Source organism: Hypanus sabinus, unplaced genomic scaffold, assembly GCF_030144855.1.
Source record: "Hypanus sabinus isolate sHypSab1 unplaced genomic scaffold, sHypSab1.hap1 scaffold_621, whole genome shotgun sequence".
Classification (NCBI taxonomy): domain Eukaryota; kingdom Metazoa; phylum Chordata; class Chondrichthyes; order Myliobatiformes; family Dasyatidae; genus Hypanus; species Hypanus sabinus.
The window spans coordinates 197939-219355 of NW_026781478.1; the positions used below are offsets into that span (position 1 = coordinate 197939).

Sequence of the window (21417 nt, forward strand, 5' to 3'; positions counted from 1 at the left end):
ACTACACCTGGGGATGATGGAGAGGACAGGGAGAGAGACTACACCTGGGGATGACGGAGAGGACAGGGAGAGAGACTACCCCTGGGGACGACGGAGAGTACGGGAAAGGGACTACAACTGGGGACGACAGAGACGACAGTGAGAGAGACTACACCTGGGGATGATGGAGAGGACAGGGAGAGAGACTACCCCTGGGGATGACGGAGAGGACAGGGAGAGAGACTACCCCTGGGGATGATGGAGAGGACAGGGAGAGAGACTACCCCTGGGGATGACGGAGAGGACAGGGAGAGAGACTACACCTGGGGATGACGGAGAGTACGGGGAGAGAGACTACAACTGGGGATGATGGAGAGGACAGGGAGAGAGACTACCCCTGGGGATGACGGAGAGGACTGTGAGGGAGACTACACCTGGTGACGACAGAGAGGACGGGGAGAGAGACTACACCTGGGGATGATGGAGAGGACAGGGAGAGAGACTACCCCTGGGGATGACGGAGAGGACAGGGAGAGAGACTACACCTGGGGACGACGGAGAGTACGGGGAGAGAGACTACAACTGGGGACGACGGAGAGGACAGGGAGAGAGACTACCCCTGGGGACGTCAGAGAGGATAGGGAGAGAGACTACACCTGGGGATGACGGAGAGGACAGGGAGAGAGACTACTCCTGGGAACGATGGAGAGGACAGGGAGAGAGACTACACCTGGGGACAACGGAGAGAACGGGGAGAGAGACTACACCTGGGTACGACGGAGAGTACAGGGAGAGAGAATACACCTGGGGACAACGCAGAGAACGGGGAGAGAGACTACACCTGGGGACGACGGAGAGGACAGGGAGAGAGACTACACCTGGGAACGATGGAGAGGACAGGCAGAGAGACTACACCTGGGGACGACGGAGAGGACAGGGAGAGAGACTACACCTGGGAACGACGGAGAGTACAGGGAGAGAGACTACACCTGGGGACGATGGAGAGGACTGTGAGAGAGACTACACCTGGGGACAAGGGTGAGGACAGGTAGATGGACTACCCCTGGGAAAGACGGAGATGACAGTGAGAGAGACTACACCTGGGGATGACAGAGAGGACAGGGAGAGAGACTACACCTGGGGACAACGGTGAGAACGGGGAGAGAGACTACAAGTGGGGACGATGGAGAGGACAGGGAGAGAGACTACTCCTGGGAACGACGGAGAGTATGGGGAGAGAGACGACACCTGGGGATGACGGTGAGGACGGGAGAGAGACTACACCTGGGGATCACGGAGAGGACGGTGAGAGAGACAACACCTGGGGATGACGGAGAGGACGGGGAGAGAGACTACACCTGGGGACGACGGAGAGGACGGGGAGAGAGACTACACCTGGGGATCACGGAGAGGACGGTGAGAGAGACAACACCTGGGGATGACGGAGTGGACTGTGAGGGGGACTACACCTGGTGACGACAGAGAGGACGGGGAGAGAGACTACACCTGGGGATGACGGAGAGGACTGTGAGGGAGACTACACCTGGTGACGACAGAGAGGACGGGGAGAGAGACTACACCTGGGGATGACGGAGAGGACTGTGAGGGAGACTACACCTGGTGACGACAGAGAGGACGGGGAGAGAGACGACACCTGGGGATGACGGAGAGGACTGTGAGGGAGACTACACCTGGTGACGACAGAGAAGATAGGGAGAGAGACTACCCCTGGGGATGACGGAGAGGACAGGGAGAGAGACTACACCTGGGGACGACGGAGAGGACAGGGAGAGAGACTACACCTGGTGACAACGGAGAGTCCAAATCTAGTGTCAGGACATTGTTAACGGGTGTCCGCATGCCCAGGACATTCGTTCCCCGGTGTCAGGACATCGTTAACGGGTGTCCGCATGCCCAGGACATTCGTTCCCCGGTGTCAGGACATCGTTAACGGGTGTCCGCATGCCCAGGACATTCGTTCCCCGGTGTCAGGACATCGTTAACAGGTGTCCGCATGCCCAGGACATTCGTCCCCCAGTGTCAGGACATGGTTAACGGGTGTCCGCATGCCCAGGACATTCGTCCCCCGGTGTCAGGACATAGTTAATGGGTGTCCGCATGCCCAGGACATTCGTCCCCCGGTGTCAGGACATAGTTAATGGGTGTCCGCATGCCCAGGACATTCGTCCCCCGGTGTCAGGACATAGTCAATGGGTGTCCGCATGCCCAGGACATTCGTCCCCCGGTGTCAGGACATAGTCAATGGGTGTCCGCATGCCCAGGACATTCGTCCCCCGGTGTCAGGACATAGTCAATGGGTGTCCGCATGCCCAGGACATTCGTCCCCCGGTGTCAGGACATTGTTAATGGGTGTCCGCATGCCCAGGTCATTCGTCCCCCGGTGTCAGGACATAGTTAATGGGTGTCCGCATGCCCAGGACATTCGTCCCCCGGTGTCAGGACATAGTTAATGGGTGTCCGCATGCCCAGGACATTCGTCCCCCGGTGTCAGGACATAGTTAATGGGTGTCCGCATGCCCAGGACATTCGTCCCCCGGTGTCAGGACATAGTTAATGGGTGTCCGCATGCCCAGGACATTCGTCCCCCGGTGTCAGGACATAGTTAATGGGTGTGTCCGCATGCCCAGGACATTCGTCCCCCGGTGTCAGGACATTGTTAATGGGTGTCCGCATGCCCAGGACATTCGTCCCCCGGTGTCAGGACATTGTTAATGGGTGTCCGCATGCCCAGGACATTCGTCCCCCGGTGTCAGGACATAGTTAATGGGTGTCCGCATGCCCAGGACATTCGTCCCCCGGTGTCAGGACATAGTTAATGGGTGTCCGCATGCCCAGGACATTCGTCCCCCGGTGTCAGGACATAGTTAATGGGTGTCCGCATGCCCAGGACATTCGTCCCCCGGTGTCAGGACATCGTTAATGGGTGTCCGCATGCCCAGGACATTCGTCCCCCGGTGTCAGGACATTGTTAATGTGTGTCCACATGCCCAGGACATTCATTCCCCAGTGTCAGGACATAGTTAATGGGTGTCCGCATGCCCAGGACATTCGTCCCCCGGTGTCAGGACATTGTTAATGGGTGTCCGCATGCCCAGGACATTCGTTCCCCGGTGTCAGGACATCGTTAATGGGTGTCCGCATGCCCAGGACATTCGTTTCCCGGTGTCAGGACATAGTTAATGGGTGTCCGCATGCCCAGGACATTCGTCCCCCGGTGTCAGGACATAGTTAATGGGTGTCCGCATGCCCAGGACATTCGTCCCCCGGTGTCAGGACATCGTTAATGGGTGTCCACATGCCCAGGACATTCATTCCCCAGTGTCAGCACATAGTTAATGGGTGTCCGCATGCCCAGGACATTCGTCCCCCGGTGTCAGGACATAGTTAATGGGTGTCCGCATGCCCAGGACATTCGTTCCCCGGTGTCAGGACATAGTTAACGGGTGTCCGCATGCCCAGGACATTCGTCCCCCGGTGTCAGGACATCGTTAATGTGTGTCCGCATGCCCAGGACATTCGTCCCCCGGTGTCAGGACATCGTTAATGTGTGTCCACATGCCCAGGACATTCGTCCCCCGGTGTCAGGACATAGTTAATGGGTGTCCGCATGCCCAGGACATTCGTTCCCCAGTTTCAGGACATAGTTAATGGGTGTCCACATGCCCAGGACATTCGTTCCCCGGTGTCAGGACATAGTTAATGGGTGTCCACATGCCCAGGACATTCGTTCCCCGGTGTCAGGACATAGTTAATGGGTGTCCACATGCCCAGGACATTCGTCCCCCGGTGTCAGGACATCGTTAATGGGTGTCCGCATGCCCAGGACATTCATTCCCCAGTGTCAGGACATTGTTAATGGGTGTCCACATGCCCAGGTTTGACGGGTAGTGATTGGTCACCTGGAGACAGATTGCCGGGTAGTGATTGGTCACCTGGAGACAGATTGACGGGTAGTGATTGGTCACCTGGAGACAGATTGACGGGTAGTGATTGGTCGCCTGGAGACAGATTGCCGGGTAGTGATTGGTCACCTGGAGACAGATTGACGGGTAGTGATTGGTCACCTGGAGACAGATTGCCAGGTAGTGATTGGTCGCCTGGAGACAGATTGCCGGGTAGTGATTGGTCACCTGGAGACAGATTGACAGATAGTGATTGGTCGCCTGGAGACACATTGAGGGTAGTGATTGGTCGCCTGGAGACAGATTGACGGGTAGTGATTGGTCGCCTGGAGACAGATTGACGGGTAGTGATTGGTCACCTGGAGACACATTGAGGGTAGTGATTGGTCGCCTGGAGACAGATTGACGGGTAGTGATTGGTCGCCTGGAGACATTCTGTCTTTGGATGACGCTGTAGCCGGGTCTGTGGCGTCACGGGCTCCGGGAGCTGGGTGACGTCACGTCGCGGTGACGCGTCGCGTTGTTTTGATGACGCGCCGCGCCGCGCCGAGCCGAGTCGGGGCCCAGTCCGGGAGCTGCGGACCGCGGCCTTTCCTCAGCGCCGCCCCACGCAGCACTCTGGCCTCTTCGTCGGACTCGGAGCCCGGTGGAGCGTCTCCGCCGCCGCCCAGGAAGAAGCAGCGAGTGTCCGCCAGCGGGCCCGGGCCCCGCCGCCGCCGCACCGTCATCGCCATGCAGCAGGCGGCCTCCGGCTCGGCCTCGGCCCCGGCCCCGGCCCCGGCCCCGAGCACCAACGGGGCGCAGCCCGGCTCCCCGCCCGCTGCCAACGGCCTGGGCCTCGGCCTCGGCCTGGGCCTGCCGCCCGACTCGCACGCCGCCGCCGCCGCCACCGCCGCCGCCGCCGGCCGCAAGAAGAAGCGGCTGTCCCGGGCCGACGAGGACGTGATCCGGCTGATCGGGCAGCACCTGCGGGGCCTGGGATTCAAGTAGGTACCGGGGCAGCCGCAGGTCCAGGGGCCTGAGGGGCGGGCGAGCCTGGGAGGGCAGTTCGTGTCTGTCTGAGGGGTGACCCCCCTCCCCAGTGTCTGTCTGTCTGAGGGGTGACCCCCCTCCCCAGTGTCTGTCTGAGGGGTGACCCCCCTCCCCAGTGTCTGTCTGTCTGTCTGTCTGAGGGGTGACCCCCCTCCCCAGTGTCTGTCTGTCTGTCTGAGGGGTGACCCCCCTCCCCAGTGTCTGTCTGAGGGGTGACCCCCCTCCCCAGTGTCTGTCTGAGGGGTGACCCCCCTCCCCAGTGTCTGTCTGTCTGTCTGAGGGGTGACCCCCCTCCCCAGTGTCTGTCTGAGGGGTGACCCCCCTCCCCAGTGTCTATCTGTCTGAGGGGTGACCCCCCTCCCCAGTGTCTATCTGTCTGAGGGGTGACCCCCCTCCCCAGTGTCTGTCTGAGGGGTGACCCCCCTCCCCAGTGTCTGTCTGTCTGTGGGGTGACCCCCCTCCCCAGTGTCTGTCTGTCTGAGGGGTGACCCCCCTCCCCAGTGTCTGTCTGAGGGGTGACCCCCCTCCCCAGTGTCTGTCTGTCTGAGGGGTGACCCCCCTCCCCAGTGTCTGTCTGTCTGAGGGGTGACCCCCCTCCCCAGTGTCTGTCTGAGGGGTGACCCCCCTCCCCAGTGTCTGTCTGTCTGTCTGAGGGGTGACCCCCCTCCCCAGTGTCTGTCTGTCTGTCTGAGGGGTGACCCCCCTCCCCAGTGTCTGTCTGAGGGGTGACCCCCCTCCCCAGTGTCTGTCTGTCTGTCTGAGGGGTGACCCCCCTCCCCAGTGTCTGTCTGAGGGGTGACCCCCCTCCCCAGTGTCTGTCTGTCTGTCTGAGGGGTGAACCCCCTCCCCAGTGTCTGTCTGTCTGAGGGGTGAACCCCCTCCCCAGTGTCTGTCTGTCTGAGGGGTGAACCCCCTCCCCAGTGTCTGTCTGTCTGTCTGAGGGGTGAACCCCCCCTCCCCAGTGTCTGTCTGTCTGTCTGAGGGGTGAACCCCCCCTCCCCAGTGTCTGTCTATCTGTCTGAGGGGTGACCCCCCTCCCTCCCCAGTGTCTGTCTGAGGGGTGACCCCCCTCCCCAGTGTCTGTCTGTCTGAGGGGTGACCCCCCTCCCCAGTGTCTGTCAGTCTGTCTGAGGGGTGACCACCCACCCCAGTGTCTGTCTGAGGGGTGACCCCCCCTCCCCAGTGTCTGTCTGAGGGGTGACACCCCCTCCCCAGTGTCTGTCTGAGGGGTGACCCCCCCTCCCCAGTGTCTGTCTGTCTGTCTGAGGGGTGAACACCCCTCCCCAGTGTCTGTCTGTCTGTCTGAGGGGTGACCCTCTCCCCAGTGTCTATCTGAGGGGTGACCCCCCCTCCCCAGTGTCTATCTGAGGGGTGACCCCCCCTCCCCAGTGTCTGTCTGAGGGGTGACCCCCCCTCCCCAGTGTCTGTCTGAGGGGTGACCCCCCTCCCCAGTGTCTGTCGGTCTGTCTGAGGGGTGACCCCCTCCCCAGTGTCTGTCTGAGGGGTGACCCCCCCCCCCCCAGTGTCTGTCTGAGGGGTGACCCCCCCCTCCCCAGTGTCTGTCTGAGGGGTGACCCCCCCTCCCCAGTGTCTGTCTGAGGGGTGACCCCCCTCCCCAGTGTCTGTCTGTCTGTCTGAGGGGTGACCCCCCTCCCCAGTGTCTGTCTGAGGGGTGACCCCCCTCCCCAGTGTCTGAGGGGTGACCCCCCTCCCCAGTGTCTGTCTGAAGGGTGACCCCCTCCCTCCCCAGTGTCTGTCTGAGGGGTGACCCCCCTCCCCAGTGTCTGTCTGTCTGTCTGAGGGGTGACCCCCCTCCCCAGTGTCTGAGGGGTGACCCCCCTCCCCAGTGTCTGTCTGAGGGGTGACCCCCCTCCCCAGTGTCTGTCTGTCTGTCTGAGGGGTGACCCCCCTCCCCAGTGTCTGTCTGTCTGCCTGAGGGGTGACCCCCCCCTCCCCAGTGTCTGTCTGTCTGTCTGAGGGGTGACCCCCTCCCTCCCCAGTGTCTGTCTGTCTGTCTGAGGGGTGACCCCCTCCCTCCCCAGTGTCTGTCTGTCTGAGGGGTGACCCCCCCCTCCCCAGTGTCTGTCTGAGGGGTGACCCCCCTCCCCAGTGTCTGTCTGTCTGTCTGTCTGAGGGGTGACCCCCCTCCCCAGTGTCTGTCTGTCTGAGGGGTGACCCCCCCTCCCCAGTGTCTGTCTGTCTGTCTGAGGGGTGACCCGCCACCTCCCCAGTGTCTGTCTGTCTGTCTGAGGGGTGACCCCCCCTCCCCAGTGTCTGTCTGTCTGTCTGAGGGGTGACCCCCCCCAGTGTCTGTCTGAGGGGTGACCCCCCCTCCCCAGTGTCTGTCGGTCTGTCTGAGGGGTGACCCCCCTTCCCCAGTGTCTGTCTGAGGGGTGACACCCCCCTCCCCAGTGTCTGTCTGAGGGGTGACCCCCCTCCCTCCCCAGTGTCTGTCTGTCTGTCTGAGGGGTGACCCCCCCCTCCCCAGTGTCTGTCTGTCTGAGGGGTGACCCCCCCTCCCCAGTGTCTGTCTGAGGGGTGACACCCCCCTCCCCAGTGTCTGTCTGAGGGGTGACCACCCACCCCAGTGTCTGTCTGAGGGGTGACCCCCCCCCTCCCCAGTGTCTGTCTGAGGGGTGACACCCCCCTCCCCAGTGTCTGTCTGAGGGGTGACCCCCCTCCCCAGTGTCTGTCTGAGGGGTGACCCCCCCCTCCCCAGTGTCTGTCTGTCTGAGGGGTGACCCCCCCCTCCCCAGTGTCTGTCTGTCTGTCTGAGGGGTGACCCCCCTCCCTCCCCAGTGTCTGTCTGAGGGGTGACCCCCCTCCCTCCCCAGTGTCTGTCTGAGGGGTGACCCCCCTCCCTCCCCAGTGTCTGTCTGTCTGAGGGGTGACCCCCCTCCCTCCCCAGTGTCTGTCTGTCTGTCTGAGGGGTGACCCCCCTCCCCAGTGTCTGTCTGTCTGAGGGGTGACCCCCCCTCCCCAGTGTCTGTCTGTCTGAGGGGTGACCCCTTCCCTCCCCAGTGTCTCTGTCTGAGGGGTGACCCCCCTCCCCAGTGTCTGTCTGAGGGGTGACCCCCCCTCCCCAGTGTCTGTCTGTCTGAGGGGTGACCCCCCCCCAGTGTCTGTCTGTCTGAGGGGTGACCCCCTCCCTCCCCAGTGTCTGTCTGTCTGAGGGGTGACCCCCCTCCCCAATGTCTGTCTGTCTGTCTGGGTGACCCCCCTCCCTCCAGTGTCTGTCTGTCTCTCTGGGTGACCCCCCTCCCTCCAGTGTCTGTCTGTCTGAGGGGTGACCCCCCCCTCCCTCCCCAGTCTGTCTGTCTGAGGGGTGACCCCCCTCCCCAGTGTCTGCCTGTCTGTCTGAGGGGTGACCCCCCCCTCCCTCCCCAGTGTCTGTCTGTCTGAGGGGTGACACCCCTCCCCAGTCTGTATGTCTGTCTGAGGGGTGACCCCCCTCCCCACTGTCTGTCTGTCTGAGGGGTGACCCCCCTCCCCAGTGTCTGTCTGTCTGAGGGGTGACCCCCCCCCCTCCCCAGTGTCTGTCTGAGGGGTGATCCCCCTCCCCAGTGTCTGTCTGTCTGAGGGGTGACCCCCCTCCCCAGTGTCTGTCTGTCTGAGGGGTGACCCCCCCCCTCCCCAGTGTCTGTCTGAGGGGTGATCCCCCTCCCCAGTGTCTGTCTGAGGGGTGACCCCCCCCCAGTGTCTGTCTGTCTGAGGGGTGATCCCCTCCTCCCCAGTGTCTGTCTGTCTGAGGGGTGACACCCCCTCCCCAGTGTCTGTCTGTCTGAGGGGTGATCCCCTCCTCCCCAGTGTCTGTCTGTCTGAGGGGTGTCCTCCCTCCCCAGTGTTTCTCTGAGGGGTGTCCTCCCTCCCCAGTGTCTGTCTGTCTGTCTGAGGGGTGACCCCCCCAGTGTCAGTCTGTCTGAGATGTGTCCCCCTCCCTCCCCAGTGTCTGTCTGTGTGTTGGAGGGATGTCCCCCCCTCCCCAGTGTCTGTGTGTTGGAGAGGTGTCCCCCCTGTGTCTGTCTGTGTGTTGTAGAGGTGTCCCCCCTCCCCTGTGTCTGGGAGGGGTGTCCCCCCTGTGTCTGTCTGTGTGTTGGAGAGGTGTCCCCCCTCCCCAGTGTCTGTGTGTTGGAGAGGTGTCCCCCCTCCCCTGTGTCTGTGTGTTGGAGAGGTGTCCCCCCTCCCCTGTGTCTGTGTGTTGGAGAGGTGTCCCCCCTCCCCTGTGTCTGGGAGGGGTGTCCCCCCTGTGTCTGTCTGTGTGTTGGAGAGGTGTCCCCCCTCCCCAGTGTCTGTGTGTTGGAGAGGTGTCCCCCCTCCCCTGTGTCTGTGTGTTGGAGAGGTGTCCCCCCTCCCCAGTGTCTGTGTGTTGGAGAGGTGTCCCCCCTCCCCAGTGTCTGTGTGTTGGAGAGGTGTCCCCCCTCCCCTGTGTCTGTGTGTTGGAGAGGTGTCCCCCCTCCCCTGTGTCTGTGTGTTGGAGAGGTGTCCCCCCTCCCCTGTGTCTGTCTGTGTGTTGGAGAGGTGTCCCCCCTCCCCAGTGTCTGTGTGTTGGAGAGGTGTCCCCCCTCCCCTGTGTCTGTGTGTTGGAGAGGTGTCCCCCCTCCCCTGTGTCTGGGAGGGGTGTCCCCCCTGTGTCTGTCTGTGTGTTGGAGAGGTGTCCCCCCCTCCCCTGTGTCTGTGTGTTGGAGAGGTGTCCCCCCTCCCCTGTGTCTGGGAGGGGTGTCCCCCCTGTGTCTGTCTGTGTGTTGGAGAGGTGTCCCCCCTCCCCAGTGTCTGTGTGTTGGAGAGGTGTCCCCCCTCCCCTGTGTCTGTGTGTTGGAGAGGTGTCCCCCCTCCCCAGTGTCTGGGAGGGGTGTCCCCCCTGTGTCTGTCTGTGTGTTGGAGAGGTGTCCCCCCTCCCCAGTGTCTGTGTGTTGGAGAGGTGTCCCCCCTCCCCAGTGTCTGTGTGTTGGAGAGGTGTCCCCCCTCCCCTGTGTCTGTGTGTTGGAGAGGTGTCCCCCCTCCCCTGTGTCTGTGTGTTGGAGAGGTGTCCCCCCCTCCACAGTGTCTGTGTGTTGGAGAGGTGTCCCCCCTCCCCTGTGTCTGTGTGTTGGAGAGGTGTCCCCCCCTCCACAGTGTCTGTGTGTTGGAGAGGTGTCCCCCCTCCCCTGTGTCTGTGTGTTGGAGAGGTGTCCCCCCTCCCCTGTGTCTGGGAGAGGTATCCCCCCTGTGTCTGTCTGTGTGTTGGAGAGGTGTCCCCCCTCCCCTGTGTCTGTGTGTTGGAGAGGTGTCCCCCCTCCCCTGTGTCTGGGAGAGGTGTCCCCCCTGTGTCTGTCTGTGTGTTGGAGAGGTGTCCCCCCTCCCCTGTGTCTGTGTGTTGGAGAGGTGTCCCCCCTGTGTCTGTCTGTGTGTTGGAGAGGTGTCCCCCCTGTGTCTGTCTGTGTGTTGGAGAGATGTCCCCCCCTCCCCTGTGTCTGTGTGTTGGAGAGGTGTCCCCCCTGTGTCTGTGTGTTGGAGAGGTGTCCCCCCTGTGTCTGTGTGTTGGAGAGGTGTCCCCCCTCCCCTGTGTCTGTGAGTTGGAGAGGTGTCCCCCCTCCCCTGTGTCTGTGTGTTGGAGAGGTGTCCCCCCTCCCCTGTGTCTGTCTGTGTGTTGGAGAGGTGTCCCCCCTCCCCTGTGTCTGTGTGTTGGAGAGGTGTCCCCCCTCCTCTGTGTCTGGGAGGGGTGTCTCCCCTGTGTCTGTCTGTGTGTGTGTCTCTCTGTTGGAGGAGAGGAGGGGTTGATGTGAATCTCTCCCCCCCCCCCCCATGTCTGTCTCGGAGGGTGGGGGATGGTGTGTGTGTGGGGGGGCAGTGGGGTAGTGAGCAACACTCAGTGAGGATTGGGCCCTCGATCTCCTTTTCTTAAGGGGTCTGTAAGTAGGTCACCCCAAGTCTCAGTGTCTGACTCTGATCCCCAGTGCGGGGGAATGGTACTCTGTCACCCCTGCCTTTGTGGGTGAGGTGAGGGTCTCGGTGTCAGCGACAGGGGAATGGTACTCTGTCACCCCTGCCTTTGTGGGTGAGGCGAGGGTCTCGGTGTCTGTGAGGGGGGAATGGTACTCTGTCACCCCTGCCTTTGTGGGTGAGGCGAGGGTCTCGGTGTCTGTGAGGGGGGAATGGTACTCTGTCACCCCTGCCTTTGTGGGTGAGGCGAGGGTCTCGGTGTCTGTGACAGGGGAATGGTACTCTGTCACCCCCTGCCTTTGTGGGTGAAGGGAGGGTCTCGGTGTCTGTGAGGGGGGAATGGTACTCTGTCACCCCCTGCCTTTGTGGGTGAAGGGAGGGTCTCGGTGTCTGTGACAGGGGAATGGTACTCTGTCACCCCTGCCTTTGTGGGTGAAGGGAGGGTCTCGGTGTCTGTGAGGGGGGAATGGTACTCTGTCACCCCCTGCCTTTGTGGGTGAAGGGAGGGTCTCGGTGTCTGTGAGGGGGGAATGGTACTCTGTCACCTCTGCCTATCGTATCCGTAGCATTCCACTTTCCCTGCATTGAATCACTCTGTTAGTGTGACTGTACAGTAACTTGTAATGTGATTGTTCTCATATTGTGTGTGTTCTTGAGCTGTTTAGGATCCAGAGTAAGAATTATTTCATTCCCCTTTGCACTGAAGAATGCCAATAGCAATCTTGAATTCTGCAGAGGAGTAACAGCCTGGTTAATGCCCATCTTGAGGGCAGCTCAGCACTTTGACTGGGGCCACCAGTGCTGTACAGTCCGTCCTCCTCATCCGCATGCACGGATTCAACCAACCGCGGATTGGGAAAACCCAGAAGCTGAGCATTGTTCGCCTCGCGTCTCGTTCGTTCGCTACTTGTGTTGTGAGTGAGAGGAAGGAGTTTAATGCTAGTAAGGGATGGCTGGCTAGCTATTTAAAGCGCTACAGCCTCAAGATCACGGGAAAATCGGGATCAGCTGATGCCGAAGCGTTCCCAGAAGAGCTACGATGGTTGCGTCTGTACTGAACATGTACAGTCGGCCCTTCTTATCCGCAAGGGATTGGTTCCGGGACCCCTCGCGGATACCAAAATTCGCAGATGCTCAAGTCCTTTATTCAACCTGTCACAATGAGGTGGACCTTGGGACCCAGCGGAACCCCAGACCTTATTTAACCTGTCGCAGTGCGGTGGACATTAGCACCCTGCGGTAGAACTCTGAATCTGCTATGTTTCTGTTCAGGAAAATAATCACAATCACGAATGATAATAAAGCGATCGGAAAGAGATGAAACGCCATCGGTCATTGGAAAAGCGTTAGGCTACGTCGGTCAACGATCGGAACAATTTTAAAGGATGAAGTGAGAAAGGTTCTGCCCCGATGAAAGCTACAATTATTACTAAGCAACGCAGTGGTTTAATCATTGGGTTTTGGGTTTTTGATCCTCCACATCAACCCAGCACGGTGGAGAGCGCGCTCGGAAGTGGTCTGTCACTTGATCGAACTTGGGAACTTCTCGAGCCAGGCGCTTAAGTGTTTTATATGCATAGAAAGGTAAAATTATACTGTACACCAAGACAAACGTTTGACTAACTGATGCTAAATAATACCAGATGTACCTTTTCCGACTTAGTTAGTGAGAGAATTTCCAATCCCGATCCGCGATAACCCACGCACATCCTCCCGTATACTTTAAATCAACTCTAGGTTATTTATAATGCCTTATACAATGTAAATGCTATGTAAATAGTTGTTATACTGCATTGTTTAAGGAATAATGACAAGAAAAAGAAAGTCTGTACATGCTCGAACAGCAAGTGCTGGGAGAGCACTTCCAGGTTTTCGCGATTGGTTGAATTCGACTATAAGGAGGACCGACTGTACAGATTTCTTTTCTTGTTGTTATTCCCTAAACAATTCAGTATAACTACTATTTACGTAGCATTTACATTGTATTAGCTATTATAAGTAATCGAGAGATGATTTAAAGTATACAGGAGGATGTGCATAGGTTATATGCAAATACTACGCCATTTTATATAAAGGGATTGAGCATCCGCAGGGGGTCCCAGAACCAACTCCCCGCGGATAGGGAGGGCTGACTGTAATAACCTGTGGACTGTTAATTCCTCACTGCAGCGAGAAATCAGAGCTGTGGCCCCACTTTCTTGGGGGCATAGAAGTTGAAATAACAGAGTGGGGCAGTTGGTGTAATCATAAATGTCTGACAATATCAGGGGGGTGAGCCCTTTGCACGGGGCTGATCAGGGGTATTGTCTGTGTAAATTTTCCAGTCGTCGCCCTGTACGTGTGGGGGCCATGGGAGCTGTGTTTGGAAAGGTCCCTTGGTTGGGTGTTGGAGCCCTTTTGAGATCAGTTTGGGGTGTGTGCTCTCGGGTGCTTCGAAGAGGGTTCTCTCTGTACGAATGCCATTGGGACTGTAATCCTCTTTGTGAATCTCCTTTGTGTGCGAGTTTGACACTGCGAAAGGCTTTGTGCATGGGGAAAATTGGCACCTTTATCACCGTTGTGTAGAGGCGGATGCAATTTTGATCCCCTCTGATGGGGGGGTTTGGGGCATGAACCTGGGGTGTGGGATTGGGCTCTGTGAAAACTATTATTCCTTAATTTATTTTTGCATGGAGGGGCAATTAGAGTTGTAAACCTTAAAGGGGTATTTATGTATAATTGCAAAAACATTGAAGTGGATCTAAAGAAGATATTGGCTCTGGAATGCCCTCTTTTCGTGTGGGGATCAGTGCTGTGAGAGTGGAGAATGGAGGGTCCCAAACAAGGGTGGGAGCCAGCACTTTGTCTGGGCTCTGCTCTGTATGTGAGGCATTGGGCCTGTGAATCATCTTCAGAGTGGAGCTTGTATGAGATTTTGTCCCCTGCGTAATGGAGGGGGAGACGGACTGCTGTTTGGGATGGAGGTTCAGGGCTATGATCCTCCCTTCAGAACAGAGATGAGGAATTTCTTTAGAGGGTGGAGAATTCAGCTGTGGTGGCCAAGTCATTGGGTATATTTAAAGTGGAGGTTAATAGGTTTTTGATTGGGAAGGGACTTTCATGGAGAAGACAGGTGCAGTAAGTCACCATGATGGAATGGTGGAGCAGACTCAATGGGCTGAATGGCTCCTGTGTCTTACGGTTCTTTCTGTGTGGGCAATGCGCCTGGGGTAGCCATTTGTGTGGAGGGTGCAGTCAGCCCAATCAGGATGTGTTGGGGCCATTGTATCAGAGCTGCAGGGATGGTTCACAGAGAGCACCCTCACTCTACAGTGACCCGCTCTGTGGTAGGGAAGACATTACGACTGTCAGGCCCTGAGGATTGTGGCTACAATCGCCTTTTCTCAGTGAGGCTCGGCTGTGAGCAGTCAGGCTTTCTACCCGGTTCTCGTCAGCGTTGGTGGCGCCTCTGAGCTGTGTGGTAACTGACATACGCCTATGCGCGTGGCTTCTGTTGCCACGCGGCTGACAATTTCTTTTATATAATATAGTTTTGAAATAATGTTGGTATAATTTTAAAATACCCTGTAATTAGTTGTGTTAGTGGATATGATGCATATATTTTCTAAATAATAAATGTACTACAGCCTTTACTTCGAAACATTTTGAAGTTTCAGCATATTTACATTGTTGGTGTTTCAAGTTATAACGCTGTTACAAATTGTGACAATAAACACAGAATGGGACTCATTGGAAATGAACTGCTGAGCGCTGACGCCATCGAGTCAAAACATTTTACTTTCACTATTGTGCTTGTCAGTTGTTTTGACTGCCTGACATTTGATTGTTTGATGTGCATAATACATGAATGCATTTGAATTGCTCAGAGAAATGGTTGGTCTGAGCAGCTATAGAAAACAAATTAGACGGAACATTGTCTATGGGTCTTGTCCTCAATTTTTGCATTGAGGACAGTGGACCTGCACTGTGGTTTGAGGGAATCTCCCTCGTGGATGGAGTGTGATTTCATTTTCGGGCTCAATGGGGCCGTGATTCACCTTTGGAAAATGGGAGCTGAGAACCGCTCTATGTGCAAGGTGTGAATCTCCATTGGGACCCTGATTTCCTTCGGTATGTGGCATGTCACTGTGACACCTGTATGTGGGGGTGTGTTTGGGTGTGTGCTCTCATTGGTTCATAAGGCTTGGCGTTATGAACTCATTGCTGCCATCGGGGGGGAGGTACAGGAGGGAGCCTTGGGTTCAGGAACAGTTATTACCCCTCAACCAACAAAGACTCTAAACTGTCTTTAGCACATTGGTTGTTTGGTAGTATTTGTAGTTTTTCTCTCATTCCCTTGTATTTCTTTGTATTGGAATCTCAGGGTGGTATGGGGGAGATATGAACTGTGAAGTGAGCTGTGATTGTGTTTGTGTGACCTTATCACTTTTCTCAAAGGAAGAAGAGCTGTCATCTCTCACGTTTAACTCAGTTCATAATCCTCTTCAGACTACAGTACATTGTTTGGATTCAAGTTACCTGTCCGGGTGTCTCAGGGCTGGGTGTGTCTGCATATTCCATCCCTGACACTCCTCCTCTGCTCCCTGTCCCACGGCGTTCCCGCCAGATTTACAAGCTTGCTCTCTGCTCCACGCTGACAAATACGGTGTGTACTGTGCAAAAGTCTCGGGCCCCCCAATGTGGCCCAGCCTCTTGCACAGGACTGTAGATGTCACCACATACTTTCAGATTCATTTTCTTCAGGGCATTCGCAGCCATGTGAAAAACCATCATGGTAATAAAAAATAATGCTGAAATGTGAACTCAGACTGTGCGGGTGCTGGAGGGGCTCAGCGTGGGTGGAAACGAGCGAACCCTTCGTCAGGACTGGAACATGAATTGTCGAATCATTGAAAGTGTACGTCACACAATCAGTTCAGAGTTGAGGTGATCTGACGTTATCCGGCTTGCCGGTTTGGATAAAGTTCTCCCTTTTTTGGTAGCTGCGTTGAGGCTTTGATCGTACTTCCACATGTGATCTCCTTTCTGTGGGAGCACGAGGGGTTCGAGCAGTGATCCCCTTTGGCCTCAGCGTGCAGGAATTTCCCTTCGTTAGAGAAGTACCAGTGACATTGTTGCTATTGATTTAGTCATGACTCTATAGAGGGCATGATGGCAGAATCAAGCTTTTTAATTTTGTGGCGGTTGAGCCCTTCATGTCTGTGTCTCCGAAAGTTTGAGACAACACTCAAACTTCAGGGGAAATTTATTATCAGAGTATGTGTACATCACCACCGACAATCCTGTTTTCTTGTGGGATTCCGTTGTAGAGCAGATAAATTCAATGGAATCGATGACAAACAACCGATGTGCGAAAGAATACAGTCCGTGCACACTCAAAATAATGAATTACAACGATTGGAAAGTTATTGGCAGGTTTTCGAAGCGACTACATAGACGAGTATTTGGGCTAACAGGGACTGATCAGGGATAGTCAGCTTAGCTTGGTGTGTGGTGGGTCACATCTACCCAATCTTGTAGAGCTTTTAGAAGAAGTTACCAGGAGCTGAGGCAGTGGATGCTGTCTTCAGCTGCTTTGTGGCGACCCACTTTCTGCGCAGGCGAACCGGCTCACAAACAGCCAGCGCGCGGGGGGAGACTTTGGTAATGCACCTCTGACGTCATTTCTACCCGGAGAGGGCGGGCGCTAGGGATTAAATGCCAGCGCCGCGAAGTTTGAATAAACTAGTCTCGAAATGACTTACCGACTGCGTGGCGTTATTTCAGCGCTGTGTGTAGCACATCGCTACATTGGTGACCCCGACGATCCAAATGAGATTTGGACCAAAGATGACCGACTCTTCGTCTGTTCATGCAGTTTCGCTAAAACTGCCGACTTTCTGGATGCTGCGACCCCACGTGTGGTTTAGCCAAGCAGAAGCCCAGTTCCAGATTCGGCAGATATCCTCTGATTCCACACGTTACTACCACGTGGTGAGCGCCCTTGACCAGGAGACGGCCGCCCAGGTTGCGGATTTCATACAGTCGGCCCCAGAAGAAGGCAAATATGAAGCATTCAAAGCTCTGCTCATTGGGACCTTTGGCCTCTCACGGCGTGAGCGAAGTGCCCGCCTGCTTCACCTGGACCGTTTGGGAGACAGACTGCCGTCAGCATTGATGAACGAGATGCTGGCCCTGGCTGACGGACACACACCCTGCCTCATGTTCGAGCAAGCGTTCCCAGAGCAGCTGCCCGAGGACATACATCTGCTGCTGGCCGACACAGATTTCAGCGACCCCCGGAAGGTGGCGACCCGGGCAGATGTGCTGTGGAAAGCCAAGAGGGAGAGCATGGCATCCTTCGGTCAAATTACCAGGCCACGCGCCCAACAGTGGACCAGACCAGGCCCGGCAGGGGGGCGCACACAACACAGAGGCAGGAGTGAGGAGGCCAGTGAACAGTGGTGTTTCTACCACCCGCGGTGGGGCACAGAAGCCCGTCATTGTCACCCGCCCTGCAGGGGCCAGGGCCAGGGCCAGGGCCAGCTGCTGCTACTGATTATGGGGGCTGGCCACCAGGACAGCCTCTTGTACGTCTGGGACAAACAGTCAGGATGCCGCTTCTTGGTCGACACCGGAGTGAAAATAAGTGTCTTGCCCCCGACAGGGTACGACACCCGCAACAGGAAGCCAGGACCCACCCTGAGGGCTGCAAATGGCAGCACGATACGGACCTATGACACCCGCACAGTGCAGCTGCAGTTCAGCGCCAGCCGGTTCACGTGGGACTTCACACTGGCCGCGGTGGCCCAACCACTCCTGGGAGCGGACTTCTTGCGAGCTCACAGCCTGATGGTCGACTTGCAAGGGAAAAGACTGGTACATGCCGAGACTTTCCAGACGTTCTCCCTGGGTGAAGCCAAGTTGCCGGCCCCATACCTCGACTCCATCGCGCTGTCGGACAACAAATTCACCAGAATCCTGGTGGACTTTCCATCGATTCTGGCACCGCAGTTCATGGCAGCCATGCCCAGACACGGGGTACAGCACCACATCCCGGCCCAGGGACCACCCCTCCACGCCGGCGCACGAAGGCTCCCCCTGGAAAAGCTCCGCCTGGCGAAGGAGGAGTTCAACAGGATGGAGGAATTGGGGATCGTACGAATGTCCGACAGCCCATGGGCCTCCCCCTGCATATGGTGCCCAAAGCAGCCGGGGGTTGGAGACCATGCGGCGACTACCGCAGACTGAACGAGGCTACAACACCGGACCGCTACCCCATGCCGCACATACAGGACTTTGCAGCAAACCTGCACGGGGCAAGGATCTTTTCCAAAGTAGACCTCGTCCGGGGATACCATCAAATCCCGGTGCACCCTGAAGACATCCCCAAAACAGCACTCATCACCCCGTTTGGCCTGTTCGAGTTCCTCCGAATGCCGTTCGGCCTGAAGAATGCCGCACAGATGTTCCAGCGGTTAATGGATGCGGTGGGATGCGACCTGGACTTTGCATTCATCTATTTGGATGACATCCTTATAGCCAGCAGTAGTTGCCAGGAACATCTGTCCCACCTCCACCAGCTCTACTCCCGCCTGAGTGATTTCGGCCTCACAATCAACCCGGCCAAATGCCAGTTCGGTCTCGATACCATTGACTTCCTGGGCCACAGGATTACCAAAGACGGGGCAACACCTCTGCCCGCCAAGGTAGACGCGATCCGCCACTTTGCCCAGCCCAACACGGTCAAAGGCCTGCAGGAGTTCATTGGTATGGTGAACTTCTACCACCGTTTCCTCCCCTCAGTAGCCCATATCATACGCCCTTTGTACACCCTGATTTCGGGTAAAGGCAAGGACGTTACTTGGGATGAGGAGGACGCGGCCGCTTTCATTAAAGCCAAGGAAGCCTCGGCAGATGCCGTGATGCTGGTGCACCCCAGAACGGACGTTCTGACCGCACTCACGGTGGACGCATCCGACACAGCAGTCGGTGGGGTGCTGGAGCAGCTCATCAAGGGGCGCTGGCAACCCCTGGCGTTCTTCAGCAAGCACCTACAGCCACCCGAACTCAAGTACAGTGCTTTGGACCGGGAGCTGTTGGCACTGTATCTGGCAATCCGGCATTTCAGGTACTTCTTAGAAGGCAGGCCATTCACCGTGTTCACGGACCACAAACTGTTGACCTTCGCGTTCACGAAGGTGTCCGATCCCTGGTCGTCTCACCAGCAGCAACATCTGTCCTACATCTCTGAGTACACGACGGACATCCAGCATGTCTCGGGAAAGGACAACGTCATGGCGGACGCACTGTCCAGACCAGCTGTCCAGGCCCTGTCCCTGGGGGTGGACTATGCAGCACTGGCGGAGGCGCAGCAGGCAGACGACAAGATGCCCAGCTACAAGACCGCAGTCTCGGGTTTGCAGCTGCAAGACTTCCTCGTAGGCCCAGGTGAGAGGACCCTCCTGTGTGACGTGGTTACCGGCCAACCTCGCCCCATCGTCCCGGCAGCCTGGAGACGGTGAGTTTTCGACTCCATACACGGTTTGGTGCACCCATCTATCAGGACAACCGTCCAGCTGGTCTCCAGCAAGTTCGCGTGGCACAGACTTCGCAAGCAGGTCAGTGAATGGGCCAGAACGTGCACACAGTGCCAAACAGCCAAGGTGCAGCGGCACACTAAAGCCCCACCGCAGCAGTTTGAACCCACCCACCGGAGGTTCGACCACATTCACGTGGATATCGTGGGCCCCCTACCAGTGTCCCGAGGAGCGCGGTACCTCCTAACTATGGTAGACCGGTTCACGAGGTGGCCAGAGGCGGTCCCGCTCACCAACACATCTGCTGATTCCTGCGCCCGAGCACTGATTGCAACCTAGGTAGCACGCTTCGGGGTACTGGCCCACATTACCTCTGACAGAGGCGCCCAGTTCACCTCCAGCCTGTGGTCGGCTGTGGCCAGCCTGTTGGGAACGCAGCTACACCACACAACTGCCTACCACCCACAGTCGAACGGACTAGTGGAAAGCTTCCACCGTCACTTGAAGTCGGCTCCCATGTCCCGCCTGAGAGGACCTAACTGGGTGGACGCGCTTCCCTGGGTCCTGCTTGGACTTCGCACAGCGCCCAAAGAGGACCTGCACGCCACGTCGGCCGAGTTGGTGTACGGCGCACCCCTGGCCGTCCCAGGAGAGTTCATACCAGCCCCAAGGGGGCAAGAGGAAGAACCTGCAGCAGTCCTGGACAGACTACGCGAGAAGCTCGGTAACCTGGCCCCCGTATCGACTTCACAGCACGGACGGACCCCGACCCACGTACCCAAAGACCTGCAGAACTGTAAGTGTGTTTGTACGAAGGGGCGGACACTGGGCACCGCTACAGCGGTTGTACGAGGGGCCGTTCAAGGTGATCAACAACAACTGGTCCACGTACTTTCTGGACATTGGGGGGAAAGAGGAGGTTATCACGGTGGACCAACTCAAACCGGCCCATGTGGACTTGGCGCAGCCGGTCGAGGTTCAGGCACCGCGGCGCAGAGGCAGACCTCCCAAACAGAGGCTGATCCAGACTGTGGACACTCGGGGGTGTATCGCCGGTTCTGGGGGGGTGGGGGGGGTTATGTGGTGACCCACTTTCTGTGCAGGCGAACCGGCTCACAAATAGCCAGCGCACCGTGGGAGACTTTGGTAATGCACCTCTGACGTCATTTCCACCCGGAGAGGGCGACTGCGTGTCGTTATTTCAGCGCTGTGTGTAGCACATCGCTACAGCTTGGCATTAAATTGGAGGAAGTTAAATTTGGCTTTGCAAGAGAGTGGTGGTCGATAGTTGTCTCTCTGACTGGAGGTCTGTGACAAGTGGAGTGCCACAGGGATCAGTGCCAATGTGAATAACTGGATCAGCAATTTTGCAGGAGACATCAAGATGACAGTGTAGGGGTCTAACAGAACTTGCGGGGACTGGGTTCAATGGCAGCCGGAGTTCAATGCAGTCAACTTCAGGTGTCGCACTTCAGCTTGACCAAGCAGAGCAGGTCTTGCACAGTGAACGGTCGGGCACTGAGGAGTGTGGTAGAAAAAAGGGATCTGGAAATATAGATCAATAGTTCATTGACACTGCAGGCAGGAGTTCAGTGTACAGAGGATTGACACTGCAGACGTGATCGGGACTGCATACGGGGAATCGGTGTACAGGGAGGATGGGGACTGCAGACGGGGGATCGGTGTACAGGGAGGATGGGGACTGCAGACGGGGGATCGGTGTACAGGGAGGGTGGGGACTGCAGACGGGGGATCGGTGTACAGGGAGGATGGGGACTGCAGACGGGGGATCGGTGTGTAGGGAGGATGGGGACTGCAGACGGGGGATCGGTGTACAGGGAGGATGGGGACTGCAGACGGGGGATCGGTGTACAGGGAGGATGGGGACTGCAGACGGGGGATCGGTGTACAGGGAGGGTGGGGACTGCAGACGGGGGATCGGTGTGTAGGGAGGGTTGTCCCTGCAGGCCCCTCTCCTGAATGAGGAATATGAGATGTCTGTCAGAAGAGTCAACTGGTTCGTTCTCTGCATAAATGCTGCATGA

General features: G+C 57.5%; 1 protein-coding gene across 2 annotated transcripts in view; it reads left to right on the forward strand.

Moving 5' to 3' along the window:
- Positions 1-4420: 4420 nt before the first annotated feature.
- Positions 4421-21417, forward strand: part of LOC132389675 (WD repeat-containing protein 26-like) — a 46897-nt gene continuing 29900 nt past the window's right edge. For both annotated transcript variants that reach the window (XM_059962220.1, XM_059962221.1), the window contains exon 1: positions 4421-4888. In XM_059962220.1, the coding sequence (XP_059818203.1) occupies positions 4431-4888 (458 nt within the window). In that variant the 5' untranslated portion in view covers positions 4421-4430. The remainder of the gene's footprint in view (positions 4889-21417) is intronic.